This window comes from Halichoerus grypus, chromosome 4, assembly GCF_964656455.1.
Source record: "Halichoerus grypus chromosome 4, mHalGry1.hap1.1, whole genome shotgun sequence".
In the NCBI taxonomy this organism is placed as follows: domain Eukaryota; kingdom Metazoa; phylum Chordata; class Mammalia; order Carnivora; family Phocidae; genus Halichoerus; species Halichoerus grypus.
This window is the reverse complement of record NC_135715.1, coordinates 101,015,967-101,042,197: the sequence shown is the minus strand read 5'-3', so window position 1 is coordinate 101,042,197 and position 26,231 is coordinate 101,015,967. Positions and strand designations below refer to the sequence as shown.

Sequence of the window (26,231 nt, the reverse complement as noted above, 5' to 3'; positions counted from 1 at the left end):
TTGCTCAATAAGAAATTATTGAGCACCAACTATGTGCTGGTGCTTTCACAGGCCCTGGGGTTAGAGAGTTGAATACAATGTAACCCCTGACTTAAGGTTTTCATAAGCTGGTTGGGGAAGACAAGGATCATTTCTGGGTGGTACAAGGTGAGGGCAGTAGGGATGGGGGTTTGGGGTGGCAGAGGAGAGGTGCTGAGCCAAGTTAGAAAGAGTGGGCTGAGAGTGAGCATTCAGGCTTATAATTCCCAGCAATCACACTCAGAACAGAAGGCTAGAGAAGACAAACTGTGAGGGTTCTGTGTTATAAAAATTTGCCCCATCTCTGTTTTCTATTAAATGAATGCTTTATTTACTAGACAAAAATAGTGTTCTGTGATTAAGGGATAGTTAGGGCTTTCAGAGGCATATTTCATCAAATCGTTGAGCAAGTAACCGTGGTATCCCCAGCTCAACACAATTGTATGTGGCATGTAGTAGATGCTCAATAAACATTTGTTGAGTGAAAGAATGATTGGTGAGCTCAGGCTGCTCATGTTGGTCTGGACAGGGTGGGTTGCTAGGACAGGAGCTGAGTGTAGTCTGAGGATGCCCAGCCACACCTGTTGCCCACAGGCAATAGACTACTTTCCTGAGAGCTGTGCTGGCATCACAGGGAACCATATAGCACAGGGAGGAGTAAAATTTCATGTGATGGAAAATATGTAATTGACATTCAGCAAGAACCGTGCTCTTACTATTTATTCTGGCCAGTGAGACTCTTTAGAGTCAATGTACCAACGAGTGAGGGGAAATCGTTTACTTGACTGAAGATAGTCCATAAACATTCATAAAAGTTGGGTAGCCAGGGCTGGGGTCTTGGCAAGGGTTTGCTTCCTTGTAGGCTGGCAGAGCCCTGGAGGGTGGGTGGGCAACGTCTATAGCCTCCCTGGGACTAACTAATGGTTCTTGGCTCTGCAGAAACTCTCCAAGAATGATACAGGCTTTGAGCACCTGGCCCGTGGTACAGATAATTGTAATTTGCCGAGAGCCAGGCCTTACAGTAGGAAACATTGGAGGCTACCGTCCACGCAGCACAATGACTGTTCGGCAGGCATTTTGCTGAGAACTGCAGATACGGAGATGAAGCTACTGTCCTTGCCCTTACGCTGCTCATGGGCTGCATCGAAAGTCCCAAACTGAAGCTTACTGGGCCAGCTAGAGACCAGAGGTGGCCAGCAGGTGAGGGAGGCCAGCTGGACCCGATGCGGCAGGGGAGACAGGTGGCCAACGGTGCGTGCCCCAACCAGACGCAGCACGGGCACTGCTGGAGAAGGTAACAGCTCCATGCCAGCAAGTCTCGGGTTTTCCAGATCATCAAACAGCCGGGTATACCTCTTTGTTTTAATTTGTGAAGTCTTGTGATTTAAAAATAGTGGTAGCCAATTCTGATATTAGAATAGTACTGTGTAGGTCAAACAAAAACTTTGAAATTTTATCCTCAGGGGGCCCTTTTGCAAAGTCAAGGCACTATGCTGTAGCGGAGGATGAGGAGTCTAATGGGTGAAGCCATTTTGATTTGTTTTTCAAACTGCTTCTCCCTCTTTTCCTGCAGTGGTGACTGAATTCAGCATCCTTTCACAGATTATTGAAGTATAATTTGTTTGAGTTGGGGAGAGTCTGCAAGTTACCAGACGTTCTGTGGAAGTGAGTTGAACATAAACCAATTAATTTTGACCCCTCTTAGCTCCACCTCTTCTGTCTAGGCTGCCGTAAACGTGATGAAGGTGGTGATGGAAAGGCTTCTCAAGTTAGGTCAGTTACCCGGCTGTGGGTGAGGCGGTTGCCAGGCGCCTGACTGACAGAGGTGGTCTAATTAAAGTGGGATTGATTTATTAACGGAGCTTTACTGGCCACATAATTTAGCAACTCGGAGGTGTTATAGGGCCTGGGGTATTGCTAAAGAGTGCTAAGGCTCAAGATAATTATTGCCTTACTTAGGAGAGAATGACAGATGGGACCTCATTGTTGCTGTAAATCTCTCCTGCAGTTGAAATGGCATTCTTTGTTTGACGTTGTTGAAGGCTCTCGGTTGCCTTGCTGGCACTCTCCCTCTCTGTGCATTTTCCAAGGCCCTTCGAACCTCCCCAACCCTCCCTCAAAGCTTGCTGCTTATTCAGCTGCGTGATTTGCATTCGGCTTTGTCCTGACAATGGGTTGCCTGGGTCCACTCCATCTTCCAGCTGTCTTTCTGTGTGAATTTGAGTTTCCAGCTGATGGGCTTTCTGGCCTGAGTGTGACTTAGTTAAAGAAGGTCTGGTCTTAAACTGGACCCGTATAAATATTTATTTAAGACTTTTGTTGTGTGTGTGCTTCTGGGAGTGTAGCTGTTATTACTCCCTTGACCCATAAATGAAAGTAGAGTGTAGGACAAGCAAAAACCTGGGAGGCGGGAGGGCCCTTACGCAGAGAGGGACATTTTGCTTATGTGCCACACCCTGGCTTGCCTGGCCCTCCTGTGTGCTTCTGTGGCATTAGCGACCCGCTCATGTAGGTGATCTGGCTCAGAGACATGGATTTCAGAAACTGAGCCATAATAAAGATGTGGATGTTAGGGTGCCTGGGTGGCTCAGATGGTTAAGCATCTGCCTTCGGCTCAGGTCATGATCCTAGGGTCCTGGGATCGAGTCCCGCATCAGGCTCCCTGCTAGGCGGGGAGCCTGCTTCTCCCTCTGCCTCTCTCTCTCTCTCTGTCTCTCTGACTCTCATGAATAAATAAATAAAACATTAAAAAAAAAAAAAAGATGTGGATGTTAGTATGTGCTCCTGTTAGCCAGAAACACTGCAGCCTGTTCCCCGATGTGCGGCATAAATCTGATTTCAGCTCTTCTGTTTGAGATCTTTGGCTATGTTGTTAGGAGTTGGCTAATTTTTTTTTCCCCCAAATAGAATGGATTTCTTTTTTTTGGTTTGAATGATCATGTATGGTGGTTGTAGAAAATGTGGAAAATACAAAAAAACAAAAAAAACCCAAAAACCAGAAAGGAAAGAAATCCACTCAAATATCCCCACCCACCACAGATTGACTACTATTATCATTTGAGTTGCTTTTATTTTTTCTTCTAGTTGTTTACAATGCATTTTAAAAACATGGTTGTATTGTAAAGCTAGTTATATCACATTTTATCTTGGATCTTGCCCTTTTCTACATCATTTTTTTTTGCTCAACCAGCAAGGAAATCTATTATGTCACATAACTTTCCTCTTGCTCCTTTTTGCTTCAGGCAAAATGGCTTCACACATACCAGATGTTCCACCTCAGGGCCTTTGCACTGACCATTCCCATGATCTGGAAGGTTCTTCCTCCAGGTGACTGCATGGCTCACTCCCTCACCTCCTCCGAGTCTTTGCTTACATGTCACCTACTCAGTGAAACCTCCGCTGACCTCCCCGTTAAGTGTGCACCTGTGCTAGCCAGAATGCCTCCTGACCTAGTCCCGTCCTTTTCCATGGCACCCAGTGCTGATGGCGCTAATCATACCACCTGTGTTTATTATCACTATCATTATTCTAACTCATGAGCTCACATAAGCATTGACTAAACGTACCTTTGGTCAACACTTTGAAATACCTTACATATAGCTTATTTTTTTAATGGACTGGACTTTAATCATCACCCTACTGCTGGACATGGAAATGGCATCCAGTGTTTTGCTATTATAAATTACATAAACCTATGGTGAATCTTTTGTGTATAAAGTGTTTTTCCATTTCTTAAGCACTGAAAGAAGATTTTTGGGACATGGGGTTACTGGACAAGGTAAATTGTATTAAGACTCATGGCTGCAAGTGATATGAACTCAACTCAAACTGGCTTGAGCAAATTAAAGGAAATTCTTGGCTGATGTATTTGAAAACTACAGGGGTAGACTGCAGGTAGGGCTGATTCCAGAGGTTCAGTCCATGTTATCAGGGGTCTGATTTGTGTCTCTTATCCTTCATCCATGCTTTCCTCTGTTGGCTTCATTGTGAGGCAGCTTCTCCCCATTTAAGGCAAAATTGCATTTTGTAGCTCCTGTTTTCATGCTACCAACTATACAGTCCCATCTTAGAAAGACATCCCCTTCCCAGTATTTTTAGCAAAAACTCAGGACAGGTTCTCACTGGCTCACATTGAATTGTGGCACCCTTGAATCTTTAACTCTCGCTGTAGGACAAGGATATAGGAGAGTGGGGGTGATGATGTCATCCCACCCAAACTACAACTTCTGAGGGCAGGGGAGGTAGCTCTCCCCAGAGGAGACTCAGGGTGCTCTTGTCTAAATGGGGGATGGATGCCAGGAAGGCCCCAAAACTGCAGATCTTCATTTTACTTAGGAACATTTTAGGGACTCTGCGCCCTAGTAGGGAAGGAAAAAAGCACAGAAAATGAAGGCGCCCAGTCCCATAGCCGAAGCATGCATTTTTGGATGTGTGAGGCCAGCCTCATCAGATGGCAGTCTGCTGCCACTCTCACCATGGAAAGGGAGAGGGCCGTGAGGAGGGGAAACCCCTGGCCTCAGCTCCCTGGGGAATGAGGCTCTGATGACCTGTAATTGCATGCCTCGTGGGCTCTTGGTGGCCACTGGCTGCCGGAGTACGTGTTTAAAATACGAGTGGTAGAGACAGGTTCTAAATGGGAGGAGCAGGTGGGTTCTTGAAAATTTCCCTAGCTGTGCTCTCCGGATGAATTTGGAGGCTTCTGACCGTTGGGCACTCCATTCCAGAGGAGCAGTGGCATTTGTCGTACAGGCCCCACACCGCCAGCTGACAGCCGCAGTGGCTTCATTTCCTGCAGCTCTGTGGCCCTGGCCTTGACCCAGAGCAGTCTTGGCAAGAGAGCTCGGCTTCACGGCTGCCCCTCTGCCCGTCTCCGTGCACCTTGCTGGCTGGCAGCATAATTCCGAGGTCGAAAGGGTCCTTATCTGTCATCCAGTGTGGGATGTGCACCTGCCTTAAAGGCACTGCTAGACTTTTGTTGGATCTCTGGTGGCTTTCAGCTCCCCTCAGCCAAGTACATCCGTGGCTCCAGGAGTACCTGCCTTGTAATCCCTCCCTTGGGTCATCCTGGCCCAGGCCTGTGTTCTCCAAGCGGAAACTGCTCGCAATGAGAAGCTGTCTGAGCCAAGGCCTCATCAAGGGCCCTTCAGTGTACCCTGGACTCCCCATGCAATTTTTGGCATTTTCTCCCTTCCCATCTTCTCCCTTCCCATCTTATCAAGGAAATTGGATAGAGGCAATTTATAAGTAAATGATACATGTTAGTCCTTCCCTTCTGTGAAGGACTCTGGGTTAACCTGGAGCCCTCTTGCTCACATTTTCCTTGGTGCTTGGGGGGAAAGAACAATACTAATATTCCACTTGTGCTCTAAGCTATTGATCCACTGGGCAGGCTGGAATCACTCACACAAGGAGAACTTTCTGTATAATTCTGAGAGGGTTTGAAATTATGGACACTGACTCCATTTGAGTCAGGGAAATCCACCACCAATGGCCATCTCCTTTGTTGGATTCCAGAGTCCCTAAGATAAAGTTCCTTGTGTTTCTCCATATAATCAACTGGGTGTACACCTCTCTGAAATCTCTAGTCCACTGTGCAACCGTCTGGTATTACCAAATAACTGAGTCAAGCTATTTTATTTTGTTTTTTTATTTTTTGATTAAAGCTTTTTAAAGAAATGGTTTACCTCTTGGAAAGCAGGTGGCCTTCTGGGTTGGCGGGTGGAACGCTTGCTCCGTTGTGCTCTCCCTTCCATGGTGCCCGGGCCGGACAGGCTGGGGAGACACAGTGCCAGAGCTCTGGCTCAGGCTGCCCTTCCTTATCTGCTGTATGTAGTGAGGGTCTGTGCAGGATGTTAGTAGGAGTTAAAAAGTTTCCACTGCTGATAAAGAAGGAACCCACAAAAGGCACACAGCTAAGATACTGTAAAAACAGGCTGTAATGTAAAACAAAACAAAACAAAACAAACCCAATATTTGTTTCTATAAAATTTTATGAAGCTTATGTAACGAGTTACTGAGTCCTGAGTGCAGAGTCAGGCCCAGCATCCTCTAGTTTATCTTGGTGCTCAAGGCAACCCCTCGGAGGACCTCCTGCCTTTTTTTGCCCATGTCTGCGTGGCCTGGGAGTTGAGTTCTTTGGGAAGATCCAGGGCCTCTTTGCACCACCACCGCTGTGGTGCCCATGAAAGCTCCAGCCCGTCACCGCATACAGCTGGCTCTGCCCTTCTCCCTCCCCCTGCCCATAAGAGCGACAGCAGGGATAACTGGGACAGCTTTTTGTAAGAACCAGAGATGGTCAGGAATTTAATGAGTTGCATTTGCCTTACACAGCCCGCGGACTGGAATGTGGCTGGCTCCCAGGAAACGTTAAGAAGCTGGTGGCTCCCTTGCCCGAGAGTTGTGTTTACCCCGTGCTTGTCTCTCTGCTCCGCAGTGTGTGTAGCAGGCGATGGCCAACTCCACTTCCTGGTCACAGGTGTCACTTCTAACAACATTAATTGGCCAACTAGACTCTCGGTCTCAATTCCTTTTTCACAGAAAATGAAATATGCTTGGTTCACATTGAGTCACATGACCCCGTTACGGCTGGGGGCAGGGGTACAAAGCGCAACATGGCTGTCCAGGGCCCATTCGTGGATGTTAATGGATAGGACAGAGAATGGGTTCCAGAGAAGGGACATGGGGTGAGCCGAATGGGGGGTCCAAATGGATATTGCCCTCTATGCCCCACACCCACACCTCACTTACTCCATGAGTCAGTTGTTGGTCATACCTGTGCCTGGGACAATCCGCTTCAAAGCTTTGCTGACCAATTGGGTAGGGTTTCATTCTTCGTTGGAGGGTGGACATATGCTTGATAATATGGCTTTTGTTTGGAGATCTGCCTTTATTAAGTCAAGCTGAGAACAGTCTTTGAAGCTGGACATTGCTTTGGCACAGAACAGATCACAGAATTAGGCAAATGCACTGCTCAGTTAACTCCCCCCCCCAAAAGGTAGATAGATTTTTGAATATGGAGAAACATTTTAATTATAACTGTTCAATCTATATTTGTAGACATCTCTTGGTTAAGATCATTTGCTATTGTTTTTTCTAAAGAGTTTCCTTGAGGCCTACACTGGATTTTCAGCTCTGATGGGCAAGAGATTTCTCTCAACTGTGTTAGCAATGGCGTGTGCGTGTAGATACCACCACTAATTACCTTATGATGGGAACAGTGTGGATGGTCGCACTTTTGCTCTGATAGTTTCATGTGATTCCCAGCTCTCTGTTCCTCATTGCTAAATTCTTAAAGTCTTAGCAGCCATGTGATTGACAAGTGCTTGGGCATTTTCATTCTGAAGCTGGCCCTGTGGTGCTTGAGGACGTGGTGGGGAGGGATGCTGTTGCTGGTGGAGTCTGCAACCTTTTCACTTCACTCTTTACCTGTTTTAGTTCATAGGTGTTACAAGTACAGTTAATTTTTAACTTAATTCTCTGGGAACTTTTCCAGGGATGTTTAAAAGGCCCTATCAACTATACTAATATACTCAGAAATGAGAGAAAATATCCATGAGGTCTTAAAATATTCTGAATAATATTTTCTTTCTTTTTAGCTGTCTCCGTTATGAGGTACAGCGCCTCTGCTTTTGGGTTTGCAGTAAGTAACCTGAAATGTACTTTTATGAAGTTTTGCACGTTTTTCCTGAGCTCACGAATCTCGCCCTGGGCTCGCCGTTCAGAGGGTGGTTAGCAGATGAGAGCTTAGCATGACAAACAAAGCTTTTATGGCAATAGCTTCCATAACAGAATTACAATTTCATGGAAGTAAACAGCGATGATGCTGTACAGGTCTCCAGAACAGATTAGGGGGACCTCATTTTCCACCCCTGGTTGAGAAGATATTTGAGGGGTTTCAGCCTGGTTTTCTCCCTCAAGGTTGTAGGTGTGAAAGTGGGCACACACTGGAGTGAAGACGCATTTGCTGGTGCAGGCAGAGGTGTTGGGGGTTAGGATTGGGGCTGCCGGAACTAGACGAGTCAGTCTCCGGTCCCATTAAGGGTAACCTGACTCCCAGACCTACTTCCTGATGGGAATTGGTCTGAGAAAACAGGTCTCAGATGTTTTACAGCCTAGGCATGTTGAAAGCTTGGGTGAAGTCTCCCCACATTCCTTCAAGAGAGTGCTAGTGCTTGTAGTTTTCCAGATCGAAAATGCGATGTGGTGCAGTGACTCATCCGGAGAGGTCCAGCATCCTCCTCTGTAGCTTCAGGGTTTCCTGTACCTGAGGGCATGTGTTCCTGTTCCCAAACCCCCTTCTTTTCTTTGCTGTGAGAACTTAATGTTTTGCAGGTTGTAGATTGTTTTCAGAATCCTTTGAAAAAGGTATGGACAGTCTCTCCAGAAAAACGCACGCACACCCACCCACCCACCCACCCCCACCCCCACCCCCACACACCTCTCTTTTCTCCCCTTTCTTCTGTCTCTGTCCCTCACACATTCGCTCATTCATTCAAACAAGAGCATTGAGTTTTGTATACAATTTTGAAGTGTTAGCAGAGTTCCCAGAACCCTTGGGTGGCCCACTCTAACCCCTGAACCTCAGGTAGAACCATCCCACTGGGAGGCAGACACATAGAATCCTTATCCTGAATCTTTTACCTGGGATGTAGGGGGAAATGCTGCAGTGATTTTGCCTGCTGGGAGATAGGTGTGAGAACGGTGTAAGTCCCCCCACATCTCCAGAGTGCTAGGAGCCAGGGCCCAGGGAGCAGAGCCCACTGCACCACAGAGTGTGCTTTGTCAGGCTGTGGGAGCAGCGCGAGGTGAGGAGGAGCTGTGGTCCTTCCACCGGGCTGGCATGTCCAGTGGCCTCGGCTCCAGATTCCCAGCACCCGCCATGAGGATGAGGAGGAGCGTCTGTCGTAAAGATGCGAAGCCTCTTTGCTCTGAAGTCACTGGCTCCGATTCCAAGCCTCTGTGTCTTGTGTCTTCACAGTCATACCTTATTAACTCTGGAAAACACTAATGCTGTGTCTCCTTCTCCTAGTTTGATGCCATCCTCGACGTCCTGTCCTCGGCGATTGTCCTATGGCGTTACAGCAATGCCGCCGCTGTACACTCTGCCCACAGGGAGTACATGTAAGTGGATTTTTCTCTTCCTCCAGGCCGCGGCAGCCTTGCAAAGGAAGGCCACATCATTAGGCTGTCAGCGTAGCTCTCCTTGCAGCTTTGGTCCCAGGGATGAGAATGAGGACCCAAATCGCCTTCGAGAGGGCCTGCGGTGATACCAGCCATATGACAGGCCCCTTTTGGGATGGTCGGAGAGATGGGGTACCCTTTTATAATTCGCCCTGTTCTCTGCTCTTGAGTCGGGAGGGAATGTTTGTGTGTTCATTTGTCTGGCTATCCTTCTGTCCATCTGTCCATTGATCTGTCCATGTTTCAGTTCATTCATCCTTCCATCCTCTTCTTTTTGTGTTTGTGGAATCTTTGTTCTCTTGAGTTCTCATGCTTTAAGATGAGTTTTCCACTGTAATTTCTGGAAGACATCTTGAGGGTATTCTAAATTACCCTGCTTGTCTTCCATTCCTCTCTGTATTAGAGGACACGGCTTGTCCCAGTCTCTACATCCTGTGGGTGATGATCTTGTCTTTGAGGAATTTGAGTTTGTGACCATAAAACATGGCTTTCCCAACTTCCATCTTCTTTATTCCATTTGTAATCTCCGGGCTGATAATAGCACAGGTTCCAGAGTCAGATTTCTTGGCTTTGAATCTTAGCTCTACTACTTGCTAGCTCTGTGACTGTAGGAAGCTGCTAAGTGCTCTATGCCGTGTTTCCTCATCTGGAAAAGCAGGAAAACAACACCTCCTTCATAGGGTTATTATATATATTATATATGCACAATATGTAATATAGTATATATGTTATATATAGTAGAACAATATATACACATATAACTTAGAGCAGTGTTTGGCATGTAGTTCAGGAAACCTTAGCTGCCATCATTATTAATTATTAAGGAATTATTAAGGGGGCTCCCCTGAGACTGAGCCACCACTGGTCCTTAAGGGAAGAGTTTGATCCCACCTCTGTGGCTTTTGGACAGTTGAATACAAATGAGTAAATGCTCCCCTGCTGTGTTTCTGGTGGTGCCCAGACAGAAGGTAGTCTCGATGGGAATGCCATGTCATACTTAAAATGTATTAAGTGTTGAGATACAAATGTTAGGTACTAGGGGACTCAGATAGTAATAGATCTGGGGTTGCACGTGCCAAATGGAAAGCTTTTGAAAGATAATGCTGTAACTGATTCACAAATGAGAACAAATTTTATTTCACTGTTGGCTTTAGGTAGAGCACAGAAACTTCTTTGAAGTGTTAGGTATTTATTTTAATGTGCATTAGCTCTTTTAACACATATGAAGGGTCGAATCTGTGATATCACAGATGATATTGTTTAGGATAAGGTTAATTGTTTTAAAAGTGAGTCAATTGATGGTTGAAAAAAGTTAAGAAAACAATTATAGTAAGTTGATTTTGTAAAATTTCAAATGATGGTATCATAATGATCGAAGTTGAATTAATACTAGTCTAGCCAAGGGAATAGCTAATACAAAAACCCAAGTTGTTGCTGGCTAATTATTTGAGGAATACAGTGAGAACAACCTAGAGATAGGTTGTCCTTTTCCTGTGAGGAGAACATAAATTCTTTGGTTCTATAGTTGCACTGTCCAGTACGGTAGCCACTGGTGGCTATTTTAGCACTTACGTGTAGCTGGTCCGAACTAAGAGGTGTTGTAAGTGTAAAATAGTACATTCCATAGACTTAGTAAAAAAAAAAAAAAAAAAGACTGTAGACATTTTATTAATAATTTTAAAGATATTGATTACACGTTGACAGAAGAATATTTTGGATATGGGGTGCCTGGCTGGCTTAGTTGGTATAGCATGCAACTCTTTGTCCCAGACTCATGAGTCCAAGCCCCATGTTGGGTGTAGAGATTACTTAAAAATAAAACCTTGAAAAAATATTTTGGATATATTGGATTAACCTATTATAATTAATTTTACTTCTGTTTCCTTTTTCTAATGTGGCTTTTAGATATTTAAAATTACACATGTGGCTTATATTATAATTCTTTTGGGCCTTGCCCTCAAAAGACAAAGCTCTTCCCTCTGACTTTTCGTATTTTCGAATTACTAATCCAGAATTTGATTTGCAGTTCCAGAAGGAATTGAGTTCCATGTTTCTCAGTTTCTCTCTTCTAATGTGCTTATTAAAATCCGATTTCCTTTATGCTTAAATGAGTTTCTTACATATTAGTCACAAATCTACAAATTATTGTGGCTTTTCTATAGAGTTGGGATCTCTCTGAGCATTTGTCAGGTGGCCTGGAGTTTTTCCAAGATTAAAATATTGATGACAAAAGATTGATGATCCAGCATTTCACGGATGGTTCTCGTATTAGTATGGATGTAGGCTGGGAATGGGTGGCTGAGGTAGGGTGTGAACCAAATGTCTTTGGTTTCACTGTTTTTACTGATCCCCAAACAGGCACCATTAAAAAAAATATATATCTCTATTGATACCTAAAGGACAAAAACTCACAGAGGAGTTGCTTTGATAATTCCCAGATGATAGTTCACATGAAGATGCCAGTGAATTCATTTGGAGAGTCTAAATGTAGGGATTCAAACGACACTCCACAGTCCTTTGTATTGTTGGCTTTAGTTTAAAGTTTTAATCTCTGTCTCATCCCATGTAAATTAAAAATTCATGGGATCATTGCCAGCTGAGAAACTGATGTTTGCATATTAATGAGCATGAATGAATTATGAGAGGCATGGCTAGAAAAACCATTGGCTTTCAGTTAGTTGCTGGAGAATAATAAATGGGGAAATACCCAACTGGTCCTTAGTTAATTCCTCTAATTTGTCCTACTTTGACTCTAAGCTTCAGAAAGAATCTTGAGCTCGGAATTGCCAGCGCGAGGAGGAGAGGGAGCTTCGTCAGCCCTGCCCCCTGCTGCTCTGTGTGCTGGCTGCGTGGGATAGGGCGTTTGATGCCCAGAGCAAGAGAGGATGCTTTTAGCACCACCACGGAGTACTGCATTATACACCTCAGTTGTTAAGATAGCCAACTACAGAGTGTAGCCTCAGTGGTTTTGTTTTGCATTTTTTTTTCCTGTGGTAAAAAATACGTAACACTGAATTTACCATCTTAAACGTTTTAAGTGTATGGCTCAGTAGTATTAAATCTATTCATATATGGTTGTGAACAGAGTCCCCAGAACTTCTTCATGCAAAACTGAAGCTTTATACTTACTAAACAGCTACCTGTGTCCCTCTCCCCCAGCCCTTTGCAACCACAATTCTATTTTGTTTCTCTGAATTGATTACTCTAGGTACCTCAAATAAGTAGAATCAGAGAGTATATGTTCTTCCGTGACTGACTTCTTTCGCTTAGCATGATGGCCACGGTAAGGTTAACAAACGGTCCTCAGGGGTGAGAAATCTTGCTTGCTTAGGTAGCCGGTCATGGGTGTGCGGCACTAATCTGAGAGTGAAATGCTAAAATCCAGCATTTCATGGGTCGTTCTTTTATTGGTATGGATGTAGGCTGGGAGTGGGTGGCTGAGGTAGGGTGCGAACCAAAGGTCAGGGACGTGTGTCATGCCAGGTAGTGGCTGGGTGCCCCATCTGGGATGGAAGGAGTGCTTGCAGAATTCAAGGAGGAGATGAACGCAGTGAAACAGGTTCTGCTGTCCTCAGTCACTAAAGGAGAGGGGCCAGGAGGTGGGGGCTGACGCAAGGAGTTATAGCGGGTGGTTCACTCTGACGGTGCCTGTGAGTGTCGAGGGGAAAAGCTGGAGGACTGGTCTGGAATTCAGCACGAGGAAGGGAGGCTTTGTGAGTGTGCTTGAGAGAGAACACGTAGGGAAGGCAGCTTTCCCGGGGAGCAGCCAGGTTTTTATTAGGCCAAGAGGTGAGGGCAAGAGTCAGAAAAGAGCCTGAGGATGTGGTCACTGGGATAGGATGAAAGTGTTCTGGGGAGGGAAGGGAGCAAGGAGACAACGAGGAGCGTGGCTAGAAGGGTGGGGTGGTGACAGTTGTCCTGGTGACCGCAGATTGCCCTGAGGCCACCGCAAGAATGAAGCACTATTTGTACACTTACACTGTGATCGCCAAGCGTCCTTAGGTGAAGAAAGCGTGCAGCAAAATAGTGTTAGGGTCTTTTCTCATTGGTTTTAACAATAGAGGTTTGCATCCGCGCACACTGCTGAGGCATATAAAAACTCTCGCAAGGATACAGAGCAGACTGACAGCAGGCTCGCCTCAGGAAGGGGGGACGGGGGACAGAAGAAAGGGAGGAGGTCTGCTCTTCCCATCCTGTAGACCCGCGCAGCCCCGTAGAACTCTCTGCAGCCACGGACGCGTTCTGTAGCTGCACCGTCCAGCGTCCTCAGACCCTTACCCACGTGGGGCCATGGAACACTGGCTCTGTGGCTAGGTTCCTAGCTTGACTTAATTTAAATGAATTGAACTGTAAATCGTCACATGTGGCTCGTGGCTCCCGTATTGGACAGTGACTCTTTAGGTACTTTGATCATTTTTAATCCATTTTTCCAAAACAGTGTTGTTACTCAAAGTCCACGGGACTTGGAAATGAGAGCAAGATCCTGAGGGAAGGAAGGAGGTGCCGGAGGTGGCAGGCATGGGAGAAATGAGTATAGGAGGAACTTGGCAAGGCCAGGTGACACAGGGCACTTCACGCTCGTGTCTGCCATTGTCAGCCTTCCGTACCATTTTCGGCCCCGGGAAGTACAGCTTCCCGCTGCCATCAGCTGTGGAGGGCCATCGGGCTGCTTGCCACGGGAAGGTACAGCTTGACACTCACTGGGGGCCTCTGACATTTTGCATGATTGCAGCACAGGTGGGAGGCCCGTGAATGCTCCCCAGTCCCAGCTGTCTCCTTGGGCCATCCGTGAGCTCGCTGAGATGGAGAGGTGGAGGCAGATGGGAGGCTGTTCACCTTTACAGGCTTGAAATTCTGCAACACTGAGGCAAAAACACAGCCTGGGAGGTTGTTCACTTGTTCCAAATGTACCTCCAAATGGTATGATGCTCAGCAGCATATTGGAAAGCAAATTTGAGAGCTCCGGAGTAGATATTCTTAGAGAGGCATAAATCCTTGCGTATCTCCTCATGCGAAATAAGTGGGGCACGCTGGTTCTCACCCATGCAGGGTCCTTGCTCTGGTTTTTATTCCTCTCCCCCTGCCCCCCGTTTGCCGAGCCAAATGCCTTGGTCTGAAAACTATCAGTCGACAGGATGGCTTTTGATTATTGGTCTCAGCAACATTCTTGTAACAGCTCCAGAAATTGAAAAAGAAAAAGAAGTAATTGATTCAGTCAAGAAATGGCGTATTGGCAATTTGCTTATGGTGTCTGATCTAAGCGATGGCAAAGGCAATGAGTTATACCAGGAACACAGTGAACTAGTACCATGTCTCCCGCTCTTCTCATGGGCATTCGATCGGGGAGTCTGGGAAAGTGAACCGTATTTCCTCCACATCTTTCTAGCGATCTTAACCTTACAAAGCTCTTGAGTGTATTTTAACTCAAGAGCAGAACCTGACCTGGATGAATACTTAATTTCCGAGAGTCCCCCAGTAACTGCTGAGAGCCAGTGTGTAGAAGGCAGAGATCCTTGATAGCGGGACCTGAGCTCCTGTGCCTTGAATAGTTTTGCCTGAAGGCAGAGGAGACTTGCCTTCACTGTCACGGAAAGTTCATCTAAAACCTTCCATGACACAGGCATGACATCAACGGGCCGTGCCGCTGTGGGCAGGGCATGTCAGAGGAAGGAGTGTAGTCTTCTTCGGTCCATGTTACGGGTAGAAATGTGTCCCTCCACCATATATTGAAATCCTAACCCCGACTACTACACAGTGTGACCTGATTGGGAAAAAGGGTCTTCTCAGCTCTAACTCCCATATGACTGGAGTCCGTGTAGGAAGAGGCAGAAGGGCACAGGAGGACAATGGCCACCTGACAGCAGGGGCAGGGTTCAGAGGCATGTACCTACAAGCTGAGGAACCCCAAGGATTGTTGGCAAACACCAGCAGCTCAAAGAAGCAGGGAGGGATTCTGCTCTACAGGTTTCCGAGGGAGCATGGGCCTGCCCACACCTTGATTTTGAACTTCTAACTTCCAGAACTGTGAGAGAATACATTTCTGTTATTTAAGGCCCTCAGTTTGTGGTGCTCGGTTGTAGCAGCCACAGGAAAACTGCTGTTGTCCCTGAGAAGAGTCTTCCATCAGACCTGCACTCATCTGCTCGGCGACCTCGAGTGGTGAATGAATTTTTCAAAGCCTCAGTTTTCTCATCTGGGAAAGGGGGTGGGTGGGCCCTGATAGCTACTGAATGGTGTTGTGGTGAAAATTAAACATGACATTGAATGTGACATCAATATATGCTCAAAAAATGTTAGATCATGGGGCACGTGGGTGGCTCAGTCGGTTAAGTGTCCAACTCTTGGTTTCGGCTCAGGTCATGATCTCAGGGTCATGAGATCAAGCCCCGCCTCAGGCTTCATGCTCAGCACGGGATCTGCTTGTCCCTCTCCCTCTTTTCCTTCCCTGCTCCTCTCTCTCTCTCTAAAATAAATAAAAAAAAATTTTTTTTTAAAAGTTAGATCATTTATTTTCCATCCCTGGAGTTTTGAAAATGTTTTTTCACTAGTCATACTAGGATAGTTTGAAATTACTCTATTATTTAATTGCTTTGGAACAGTGTAGAATAAAAGAATTTGCAGGGAAAAAATTTTAAAACCCAAGCACATGCTCTAACATATTGAAAAACTTGCTTTTGACCTAGGGACATGGGGTGATAGTGTAGTGAGGTGATAAAAGACTGCTTGATTTCCTGATATCGTTTCTTTACCCCACCCCTAAAAGAAATCTCATTTGTGTGGGGCAAGACAAAGTAATATATGATTACTGTAAAAAGTTAAGGTAATTCATAGAGGTACAAAGAATATAGCAAGGGGCGCCTGGGTGGCTCAGTCAGTTAGGCGTCTGACTCTGGATTTCGGCTTAGGTCATGATCTCAGTGTCGTGAGATTGAGCCCTGCCTTGGGGCTTAAGATTAAGATTCTCTTAAGATTCTCTCTCCCTCTCTCTCTCTGCCCTCTACCCACCCCCCCATGCACATGCATGCTCTCTCTCAAAAAAAAAAACAAAAAACCCCCAAAAAACAACCACCAACAACAAAGAATATAGTAGTTGTTAGAGGGCCTTCCAGGGAGAACCAGAGTTAACGTTTTGATGTGTATTGTATTTGTGTGCATGCATATGCATGGTTATGTATACATTTTTTTCCTACATAAATAGAGATCATCTATATATACCCTTCTGCAAACTGGTTTTTCTATACTTACCACCATGTTTTGAACATTTTCCCATCTTTGGATAAATAGAGGTATGTTATTTTTTGATAGCTAGGCAGTATTGTGTGTATGGATTTAGCATATTTTGTGAAGTAATTTTCTACTGAAGATGTAGGTTGTTTTCAGTGTCTCGGGGCTAGAATTGACCTGAAATAACTGTCCTTACACGTTCGAATTTTAATGCTTCTCTTCTTATTTCTTCTGGATAAATTACTAGAAGTCTGGATCAAAGAATATGCTAACCTGTAATTTTGATGCCCAGGGTCAAACTGTGCTCCAACAAGGTCATACTAATTTCCATCCCCCTTGGTAGGGGTGGGGGTGTCTGTTGACTTACCGTGGCTGGTACTAAGTGTTAAAATTCTTTCTGATCTTAGCTATTTGTCCAGGTGGAAAATTGAATTCTCCATGTTAACATGCATTTGTTTAGTTATCAGTCTGACCATATCCTCAGATGCCTTTTTAGTGTTTGTATTTCTTTTGGGAACTGGGTTACCAGAATTTCAGATGGGAATGAGGAGCCTTTTGTTTCATTTTTGAAACATTTCCCAGACTCTGGCTACAGAACTTAGGTGACAAAGAAAGTACAACTTAATAGCTGACCAGATCCTCCCTGCTTTGCTCCCCACCCTCCCCTGCCATATTCTTTCTTGCATTGCCATGGTTTTTTTCCTTCATAGACCTAATACCTACATTAGTTTCTCTATTGGCACATTTGTTGGCTGTCTGTTGCCCTCAGAAGACTTTAAGCTCACAAGGGTAAGGGGATTCCTTAAGTGTCTTAGTCTTTTTATTCCCATTCCCTAGAAAAACACCTGGCAATTACTAGAGTGCTCATTTAAAGACTTGCAGAATGAAAGATTGAATTGCAGAAGCCCTTCATCTTATGTAAAGTTTTGATAGATTTTATTAAGGTGATAATAAGTATTTACTGAGCACCTGCTTTGTACCAGGTATCATGCTGGACTCTGCATTAGGTAGAGGTATTATTTGACAGCTGGTAGAGAAGGTAAACAGTATTTCTGAAGGCTCAAGGCTAGTAATGGATTCAGTTGGAGTTTGAAACTACATCTTGCTTGCTCTGAAATTTGCTCGTAACCTTTATGCAACATTGCCTCTTTAAGTGATCATTTGTGTGTCTTTGTTTTACTGGTTTTTCATTCCAGCCTCCCCCACCCCCATCCCCTCCTCCTGGAAATGCCCTTTCTTAGCAATTTGCTGCAACCCCGATTTAATTGGAGGGAGAAGGAAAGTGGTATGGATCCAGAAAAATGTATAAAATCTTATTATAAAGACATACGACTGAAAATGTGGTCCTGAGTTTTGGTTCTGACCCTGGAAGGTGGGGAAATGGTTGGCTGTTGGTCGGACACAGATAACTGCTAGGGTTGCCTGGGGGCCGGTTGCCATTCGCAGGAGCAGCTGTTCATGGCTTGGTCCCTTGGCAAAGGGCTGCCATGACATGTTCTGCAGCTCTCCTGTGTCTCAAAGGCCTTGCAAATGGAGATCATTTGTCTTGGCTGCAGCCTGGACTTCCTCCATGCTCACTGAAACTTTGGTTCTTGTTTTCAGGCCAAGCCGGGAGCTGCGTAGGGCCTGCTGGATCCTGGGCTGAGGGCTCTGTGGGTTTGCTATGAAAGAATAGGAGCACATCTTTGTCCAGGTCTGTGGCCTCTCCTTTGGCACCTGCTGCCAGAACAAGGCATGTGATGAGTGGAGAGGGTTCTATCCCTAACAACACCAGGGCCCAAAACTGTGAATGGGGCCCCTTCACCTTGAGTGTCGTCACCCTTTGGAAACCTGAGCCTGGGAAGTCCCCATATTTGTCATTCCTCCACCTTCCATGCTGCTGCCTGTGCTTTGTGGTGAACAGACTTAGTTCAGGAACCCTTCTTAAAGTGGTGAGGTTTAAGGTGGACAGGTAAGAAGAGGGTTCTTCTCTTTTTGTGACTTCTCTTTGGCAGTGGGATTTTGGCAGGCTTTTTGCCTTCTCTGAGTGGTCCTATTTTCAGAGGATGACTCCATGGGCTCGGTTTCTCCAGTTGTATTTGAAGTTCTAGGGTCAGAGTTTTCATGGCACATTTCTTCTCCCTTCGGTCTCCAGATCTTGTCCTGTATGTTAGCTGTTGGATAATTCAAACTCAATTTAATTTTGCTTAGTTCTTGCCGTTGACTAGTGATCAGCACCAACTGTCGATGCTGGTTATGGCTGATGATTACTTTCTTCTTCATACTTCTTGCATTTTCAAAAAAATATTTTACAAGGTGCATATGTTATTTTTGTAATCCTGTCAAGCATACTTTTTCCCTCTGGGAGAATATAAAAAGCCAGCCAGTCTGGGAACAAGGAGTGAAGCTCTCATCTCCTCTATGTTTATACTGCCTTCCTGTGATTATGCTACTGGGTGCTGTTATACTCAGCATCAACACCACCGGGTGCTTTTCCATCTGAGTACTTCTCTTCTGAAGGGACCTGCCACAGTGCATGCAGCCTTCCCTTGGCAGGGAAGTCTATGATATTGCACCAAATGGAAGCTGGTGATTTTTTTCCCTCCCCATCTCCTGTCTTTCTCTAAATAGTTGGACCCTTTGAGTTTTTATTTGTTCATGCATGGGCTTTACCAGCATCTTTCCACATCATGATTTAGTTTACTCATATCACTAAATAGAAGGCATCTAGAGGAATATTTGAGTTGTTTGTTTTTGGAGTAGCTTCTACCTACCTCATAAAATTGTTATGAGAAGCAAATGAGATAGGTAAGTTGCCTGGCATAGTGTTTGACGAATAGTAGGTATCCCATAAATGGGGATTATTATTTTTTTAAAGTAGGCTCCATGCCCAGCGCAGAGCCCAGCATGGGACTGGAACTCACAACCCTGAGATTAAGACCTGAACTGAAATCAAGAGTCGGATGCTCAACCGACTGAGCCACCCAGGCGCCCCTAATGGGGGTTATTATTTGTTTTTTTTTAAGATTTTTAAAAATTTATTTATTTGACAGAGACACAGTAAGAGAGGGAACACAAGCAGGGGGAGTGGGAGAGGGAGAAGCAGGCTTCCCGTGGAGCAGGGAGCCCGATGTGGGGCTCGATCCCAGGACTCTGGGATCATGACCTGAGCCGAAGGCAGATGCTTAACGACTGAGCCACCTAGGTGCCCCATGGGGGTTATTTTTAAAAGTAGGCTTTCCAGGCCAAAAAAAAAAAAAAAAAAAGTATGTCTTAAAAAATAACTTTATTAAAATATAATTCACATAGTCTGCAGTTCATGCATTTAAAGTGTACAGGTCAATGGCTTTTAAGGTATTCATAGCATTGTACATGTATGACCACAATCAGTTTCATGAGAACATTTTTATCACCATGAAGAGAGGCCCCACTCCTTTGAGCTTCCACTACTCCAACTCCTTCTAACTTGCCTTTCCTCCCTCTGGTCCTAGGCAATCCCTCATCTGTCGGTCTGTGTAGTTGAGCCTACTCTGGACCTTTCAAATAAGTAGATTCGTAAACCGTGTGCTCCTGTCTGTGGCTCCACAGACACAGAAGGTTTCTTCCTTCACTTAGTCTTTGACTTAGCATAATGTTTCCTGCCTTCCTGCACACTGTAACGTGGATCAGTATTTCCTCTTTTTACTGCTGTATGATATTCCATTGTCTGCATGTCCCACATTTGGTCAATCCATTCATTAGTTGATGGACATTGGTTGGTTTCATTTGGGGCTATTAGGAATAACGCTGCTGTAAACATTTGTGCACAAGTGTTTGATCTAAATAGGTTCTGATTTCTTTTGGCTTCATACCTAGGAGTGAAATTGCTGGGTTAGATGGTAACTCTATATAGCTAACATTTGAAGAATTGTCAAACCGTTTTCCAAAGTGGCTGCACCATTCTATATTGCTACCAGCAATGTATGAGGGTTCCAATTTCTCCACATCCTCATCAGCACCTGGTGTTACCTGCCTTTTTGATTCTAGCCATCCTAGTGTGTGTGGGTGGTATCTCATTGTGGTTTTGATTTATACTTGAGGGTTCTTATGCTTTTGAAAAGTCGCCAGTCTTTTCCCTGGTTTGTTTCTTTGTCTCGACTCCCATAGACGCTTCAGAAGTTACATTACCCCTGCTAGTGAAGTAGCTGGTGTCTGGAGGAAGCTTCCCTCAAGAGGCCTTTACCCCACTGATGATGTCCTTCTGGCCTCCTGATGGCTCTGCAGAGTCTGGCTTAGGGCCTTACAGACTGAATTTTAGTTTTAATGGCACAAAGACAGGGGACTAAGATTAATCAAGCTCATAGAACTGACCTGTAAAAACAGGATGCCAGTTGATTAGTGGATGCATAGTATGGCCATCAGAAGAATATTGTCTGGGGATCCAAATGGTTTTCTTAATTTTTCTGCCTGTGGGGAGAAACACTATCAGCATCTGCTAGCAATGGAGGCTTCCTTTTCTTTTTTTCATTGCATATTTTCAGACTACCTGTAGGCCCTAGACATAGAGCTGTGGATTTTATGGTCTGGTACGGAGCCGAGGGGTTTTTGTATAATTCCTGTTCTGATCTGATGGGTTTTGATCTAAAAGTTAAACTTTTAGGCCATTCTTAACTACTGATTTACTTACCATGCTTTCGGGACTGTGCTAAGTACTTTCTCTGATTCCGCTCATTTAATCCTCAGAACAATCCAATGAGATACACATGTCACTACCTCAATTTTATAGATGAGGACATGGGTACAGAGAGGTACAGTGACTTGCCCAGAGCTGTAGACCTGGGATTCATGCTAGTGATTTGCACCAAGCCCTGCTGGACTCCAAAGCCTGGGGTTGCCTTCATTTCGGGGCTATACTGTGTTGGTCCTGCCCAGGTGAGAAGCTCCATGGATTCATTGTATGCTGAGGTCAGGTGTGATGGTGGCCTCAGAAGTAAGAAGACTCAGGAGAGAACAGCTGTGAACAGCCCCACACTTTAGCCCCAACTTAAGAGGCAAAAAAATCCACATTTTAGGTCTGTTTCTGCAGCACATAGTGTAACCATCCTTTGCTTTCATTTCCTCATCTGGTAGAGTAAGATTAAAATTGCTGTCTTACCTGCCTTGGAGGTATCAGGAAAAGAATCAAAAGAGAACATGTTTTGAAGAGTTGAAAAATGTGTGTATGTGTGTGTACACATATTTACGTGATATATAATAAGTAAATATAAAAATTACGTATAAAAGTAATATATATTCCTAAAACCAATTAAATTGACTTAAATTCTTTAAAAATTTTTGATTTTATCATAGTGAAAACACATAATGTAAGAGCCACCCTAGCAAATGTTTAAGTCTACAATACAATGTTACTACGGCCACAGTGTGGTACAGCGGCTCTCTTGAACTTGTTCATCTTGCGTGATGGAAAATTTATGCCCACTGATATAGCAGCTCCCCATTCATCCCCTTCCATTAACTTAAATTCTTAACTACAGGCCAGCAGAGGGGAAATTCCCCCAGAGGGCTTGAGTATTGGGCCGGAACGTTGCTCCAAACTTTAAAAGGAAGGGTTAAACCCCCGCTCTCCGGGGCTTTCCTGGGGCGACTGTGAGGACAGGTGAAGTGGCCCTGTTTCTCTGTTTGCTCTTGTGTTTGTCGCTGCAAAGGGATTGTTTAGTGTGGGTGTCGGTACCCACCAGAATTTGTTCCTCGGCATTTTCAGCCAAGAAATCTTTTCCTTTTTCTGTGTGTGTGTTTTCAATCAGAAAACCTAAATAACAGCTAGGTCAGTGGCATGGAAGTACCCTGAAAATATGCCGTATGCTGACCTTACCTGCTTTTAAAGTTCAGATTCTCCCTCTCTCCCAAGGTGACTGAGGCTGACATCATGGGAAAACCAGACTATCAGAGGTGCAATTCGTCCAGAATATGAAGGCATGTGTTGGAGTCTGAAATTGAGTCTCTTTAAACAATACCAACAGTACAAAGAGTCAGCTGACAAGTCCTGTCTGAGAGAACAGACGGGAGTTTGAAAAATGACCTATTTAGGCCCCTGTGTCTCAGTACCCTCCTTTACTGCTCTTTTGAGCAAGCCATATTGCTGGCTCTGGTTAAGACCAACCTGGCTAAATACCTGCTCTTCCTCAGGGCTCATTTGACTATTGGGATTGACAGCTCAGGAAAGGTGGTCATGGAAAAACTTCCTTTCTTGCCTTGACCGAGCATAGTGAAGATTCACGGATAAATCAGTCTTGACGGGCCTCCATGAAATCGCACTGTATCTAAACCTTGTCCTCATTTTGAATTCTTCAGGTAGTCTGCATTTCTGGCTGGGGAATGATGATCTAGGGATCTGGTTTGTGGTCAGAGAGGTGTCCTGGTGGTGTGCATTTTGTTTCCTGTGTGAGAAGGCAAGATGTATTTTGAGCAAGTCCAGTTTTGCTGCTCAGATTCCTGTCAGGAGATGGTTTTCTAACACCCAGCTGTGATATGTACTTGTGGTTGGACAGTGAGTTACTGAGAGCCCACAGTGTGTCAAGTACTTCTTGAGGTGCCAAGTACTTCTTGAGACCAGCTTCTGCTCTCATGGGCCCAAAAGGAGATGGCCCATAATGTCACTGCAGAGGGAAGAGAGAGCTATGAAGATCTTCCAGGCCGATGGGACCGAGAGTGTGGGGAGGGGTCCTCTGGGGCTGGGTGTCAGGGAAGGTCCTTGAACTGATACTGCGGATGGCGGGAAGGAGCCTGGAGGAAAGTCATCCCTGGACGGAGGGGTTGGTACAAACAAAGGCCCGAGGGTGTGAACCAGCTTGGTGTGTTTGGGGGTTGAAAAAATAGGTTCCTGTGGCTGGACCCAGTTAGTGAGGGGCCAGGGCTTGGGGACCCTCGGGAGGGATTTGGATTATATGAGCAGTGGGAAGCCATGGGCAAGTCATTAAGCTGGGGGTGAGGTGATCTGATTATGTAATTAATGTCAGAGAGCTCAGGTGGTTTGTCATAAGGGAATTCTGCCATTGTTGTTAATGTGAGGCCCTGTGTCATTTCTTTAAAAATGAAAATATTTTTATTCATTTCACTGGCTGTCATTGTGGTGCATATTTGCAGAACTGTACATTTAAATTAGCAAAATTTAAACTGAACCTTTTCTCTCTCATTCATACTTACCCTCATCCTTTCCTCTCTCCCCAGTGAAAGATCATAACAATGAATAGTTTGGAAGCAGGTGCTTCCAGAATAGTTTGTATGTAAATAAAATATGGTACACACCCATATGCTTTAGATACACACATCACTAGGTGTCAATGACAATAGGATCTTTTTGTTCATATTGTTTTGGAACCTGCTTTTTTCCTCCTAATAGAAAACCAAGGACATTTAAAAACCTCCTGCCTGTGTATCTAACTCATTCTTTTTGAGGGCCTCATGGAGTTCTGCTGTTGGCTCTACCATAAGTTATTTTGCAGTCTCCTGTTAGGAGACCTGAGTGGTTCCAGCTTTTGCTGTTTTAAGCTGTGTTACCGTTACTGCTTGTGGTTGAATCTATGCACACCTCTTAGTGTGTTCCTCTCAGCCCTGTGTTTGAAATACGGGGTACTTTTTTCTGTAAGAAGAGACAACTACACTGTGATTTTAACAGTCCCTTAGTGCATCCTAGCTCAATCCGTATTCTGAATGAGGGTGAAAGCTGGTTTGTTGGCAAGAGCGTGCCTTACACGGGAGACCTATCAGTACCCCCAGTATGGTGGGGCTGTTGTTTGCCACCGATCTGTAATCTTGGTTGTCCGTGGCGTGGCCACTGTCATTGGACATGCTGCCAGCCCCAAATGCATGGGAGAATGAGGAACATATGCAGGGAAGGGTAAGCTCACCTCTTTTATATGCACGGCAAGCCGGCAGTATTCCCCAAGCGCCCTTCACTGTGTGGGCACAGCTGCAGGTCTCGCTGAGATTGCTTTCCCAAAGATCATAACTAAAGCCAGCGACAGGCTTGCAAACAATGGGGAGGCAAAAGCTGGGTCTGCCTTTTGCATAATTAACCTGCGATTCTGCGTTGCCAGAAATGTGATCGTTGAAGGCGGTGGCAAACATGGTCGGGACCAAGGCAGGACACATTTCCTTATTATTGAATCGACGTTGTGCAAATATCACATCTTATTCAAAGCAAAGGCGCTCAGGGAGGAGGGTTTGTCTCATGAACGGCCTTGGGAGGAAGAAAGGACTTGGGAGTTATTTTCTGCATGTGTTGTTCCATACAATCTCTCTGGCCGTCCCAGAAGCCTGGCCTTATCAAAATGTTGGGGGAGGGAGGAATTGCACAGCGCTTGAGACCAGCGGTGTGTTGTTTGGGCATGGGGCTCAGGTCTGCTTGGCCTTACCGTGCTCAGTCTCTGTCCGCTGACCTGTCCCAGGGCAGGGGAGGTGGGCACCTCCATCAGCAGCTCTCCGGATTTAGGTCTAGCCTGTTAGCCAACATCCAACATTTCTGGGGCCTTTTTTTTTTTTTTTTTTTAATTTATTTACTTGACAGACAGCGAGAGAGAGAACACAAACGGGGGTAGTGGGAGAGGGAGAAGCAGGCTTCCCGCGGAGCAGGGAGCCCAATGCAGGGCTCCATCCCAGGACCCTGGGATCATGACCTGAGCTGAAGGCAGACTCTTAATGACTGAGCCACCCGGGAGCCCCTCAGTGGTATTTCAAAAAGGGGATTTTAATGGCAAAGCAGAAGAAATGCAAACCTCCTTACCCCCTCTTCTGCATCAAAACCAGACTGATATAAGCCAACAAAAGTTGTTGGAGTGGAGGCCAGGAAGCATTAAAGCATAGCTGAAGAGATGTAGGAAAGTACGTAAATTGATTTCTCTTTGCATCTTAAGCTTGGTAGTATTTGATTGGCTCATTTCAAAGGAAGGGTGTGTGTGCGTACAAGCTCGCGTGCGCGTGTGTGTGGGGGGGCATTTTATTGTGGAAGAAAATATATTTGCACATCAGCTACTTTCCAGAAATAATTACTTTGATTTATCCCCCCCCCCACAGTGGGGGGCCCAGGTTATTAGATTTAGTTCCAAAGATGGCATATGTTATTGAGTTAAAAGCCTCAAGCTAGTAAGTCATGATTTTTTTCTTATAGAATGAAAATGATTTGGGTAGATTACTGAGGAAGGCTTTTTTGCGGGATTTCATGGGGCCCCATTTCGTGTTGGGAAGTCCAATTTTTTTTCTCCTAACCGCCTCTAAAAGAGTAAAGTCAGAGTGCATTCACAACGAAGTTGTTGCAGAAATGGGGACTTTGATAGAAGGAACTTGAAAGGGGGAAGGGTGGGGGGGCTGCCCCTCCTCTGGCCCCCTACATATTTCTTACTTTCGATTTGGGACTCATACGAGGGTATGGGGCTTCCTAACCAGCATGAGTAGAATTTTCCCATGAAGGCCTGGACTGGCCTCCAGATTGGATGTGGCCTTGGGGCTCCCATGTAGAAACCCTCCCTGTTGCATTGCTGTCACAACCTGAGTGCTGGCCCATCAGCTCCGGCGTGCATACTCATTACTTTCTTTTTTATGATTTTTGAAAACCAAGTAAAAAAAAAATCTGAGTAACAGTTAACGATTTTACATTAATACATATTCATTATTTTAAAATTGGAAAATCTCAAAGTTTGCAAATCAAAATCACATCTCATCTCACCACGCAGAGACAGTGGTTAATTTTCTTTCCATCTCTTTAATGTCTCTGCACAGGTTTAAGTGCATTTTTACAAAATTGAGTTAACGTTCAGTGTTTTGTTGTATATCCTACTTTCTCCCCCACTTAACTT

At 45.1% G+C, this 26,231-nt stretch overlaps 1 protein-coding gene across 1 annotated transcript in view; it reads left to right on the top strand.

The window, feature by feature from the left end:
• The window catches only part of TMEM163 (transmembrane protein 163), a 220,790-nt gene that overhangs the window by 125,866 nt on the left and 68,693 nt on the right, over window positions 1-26,231 (top strand). The window contains exons 3-4 of the mRNA XM_036106950.2: window positions 7,614-7,657; window positions 9,047-9,138. Coding sequence (XP_035962843.1) covers window positions 7,614-7,657; window positions 9,047-9,138 — 136 coding nt within the window. The remainder of the gene's footprint in view (window positions 1-7,613; window positions 7,658-9,046; window positions 9,139-26,231) is intronic.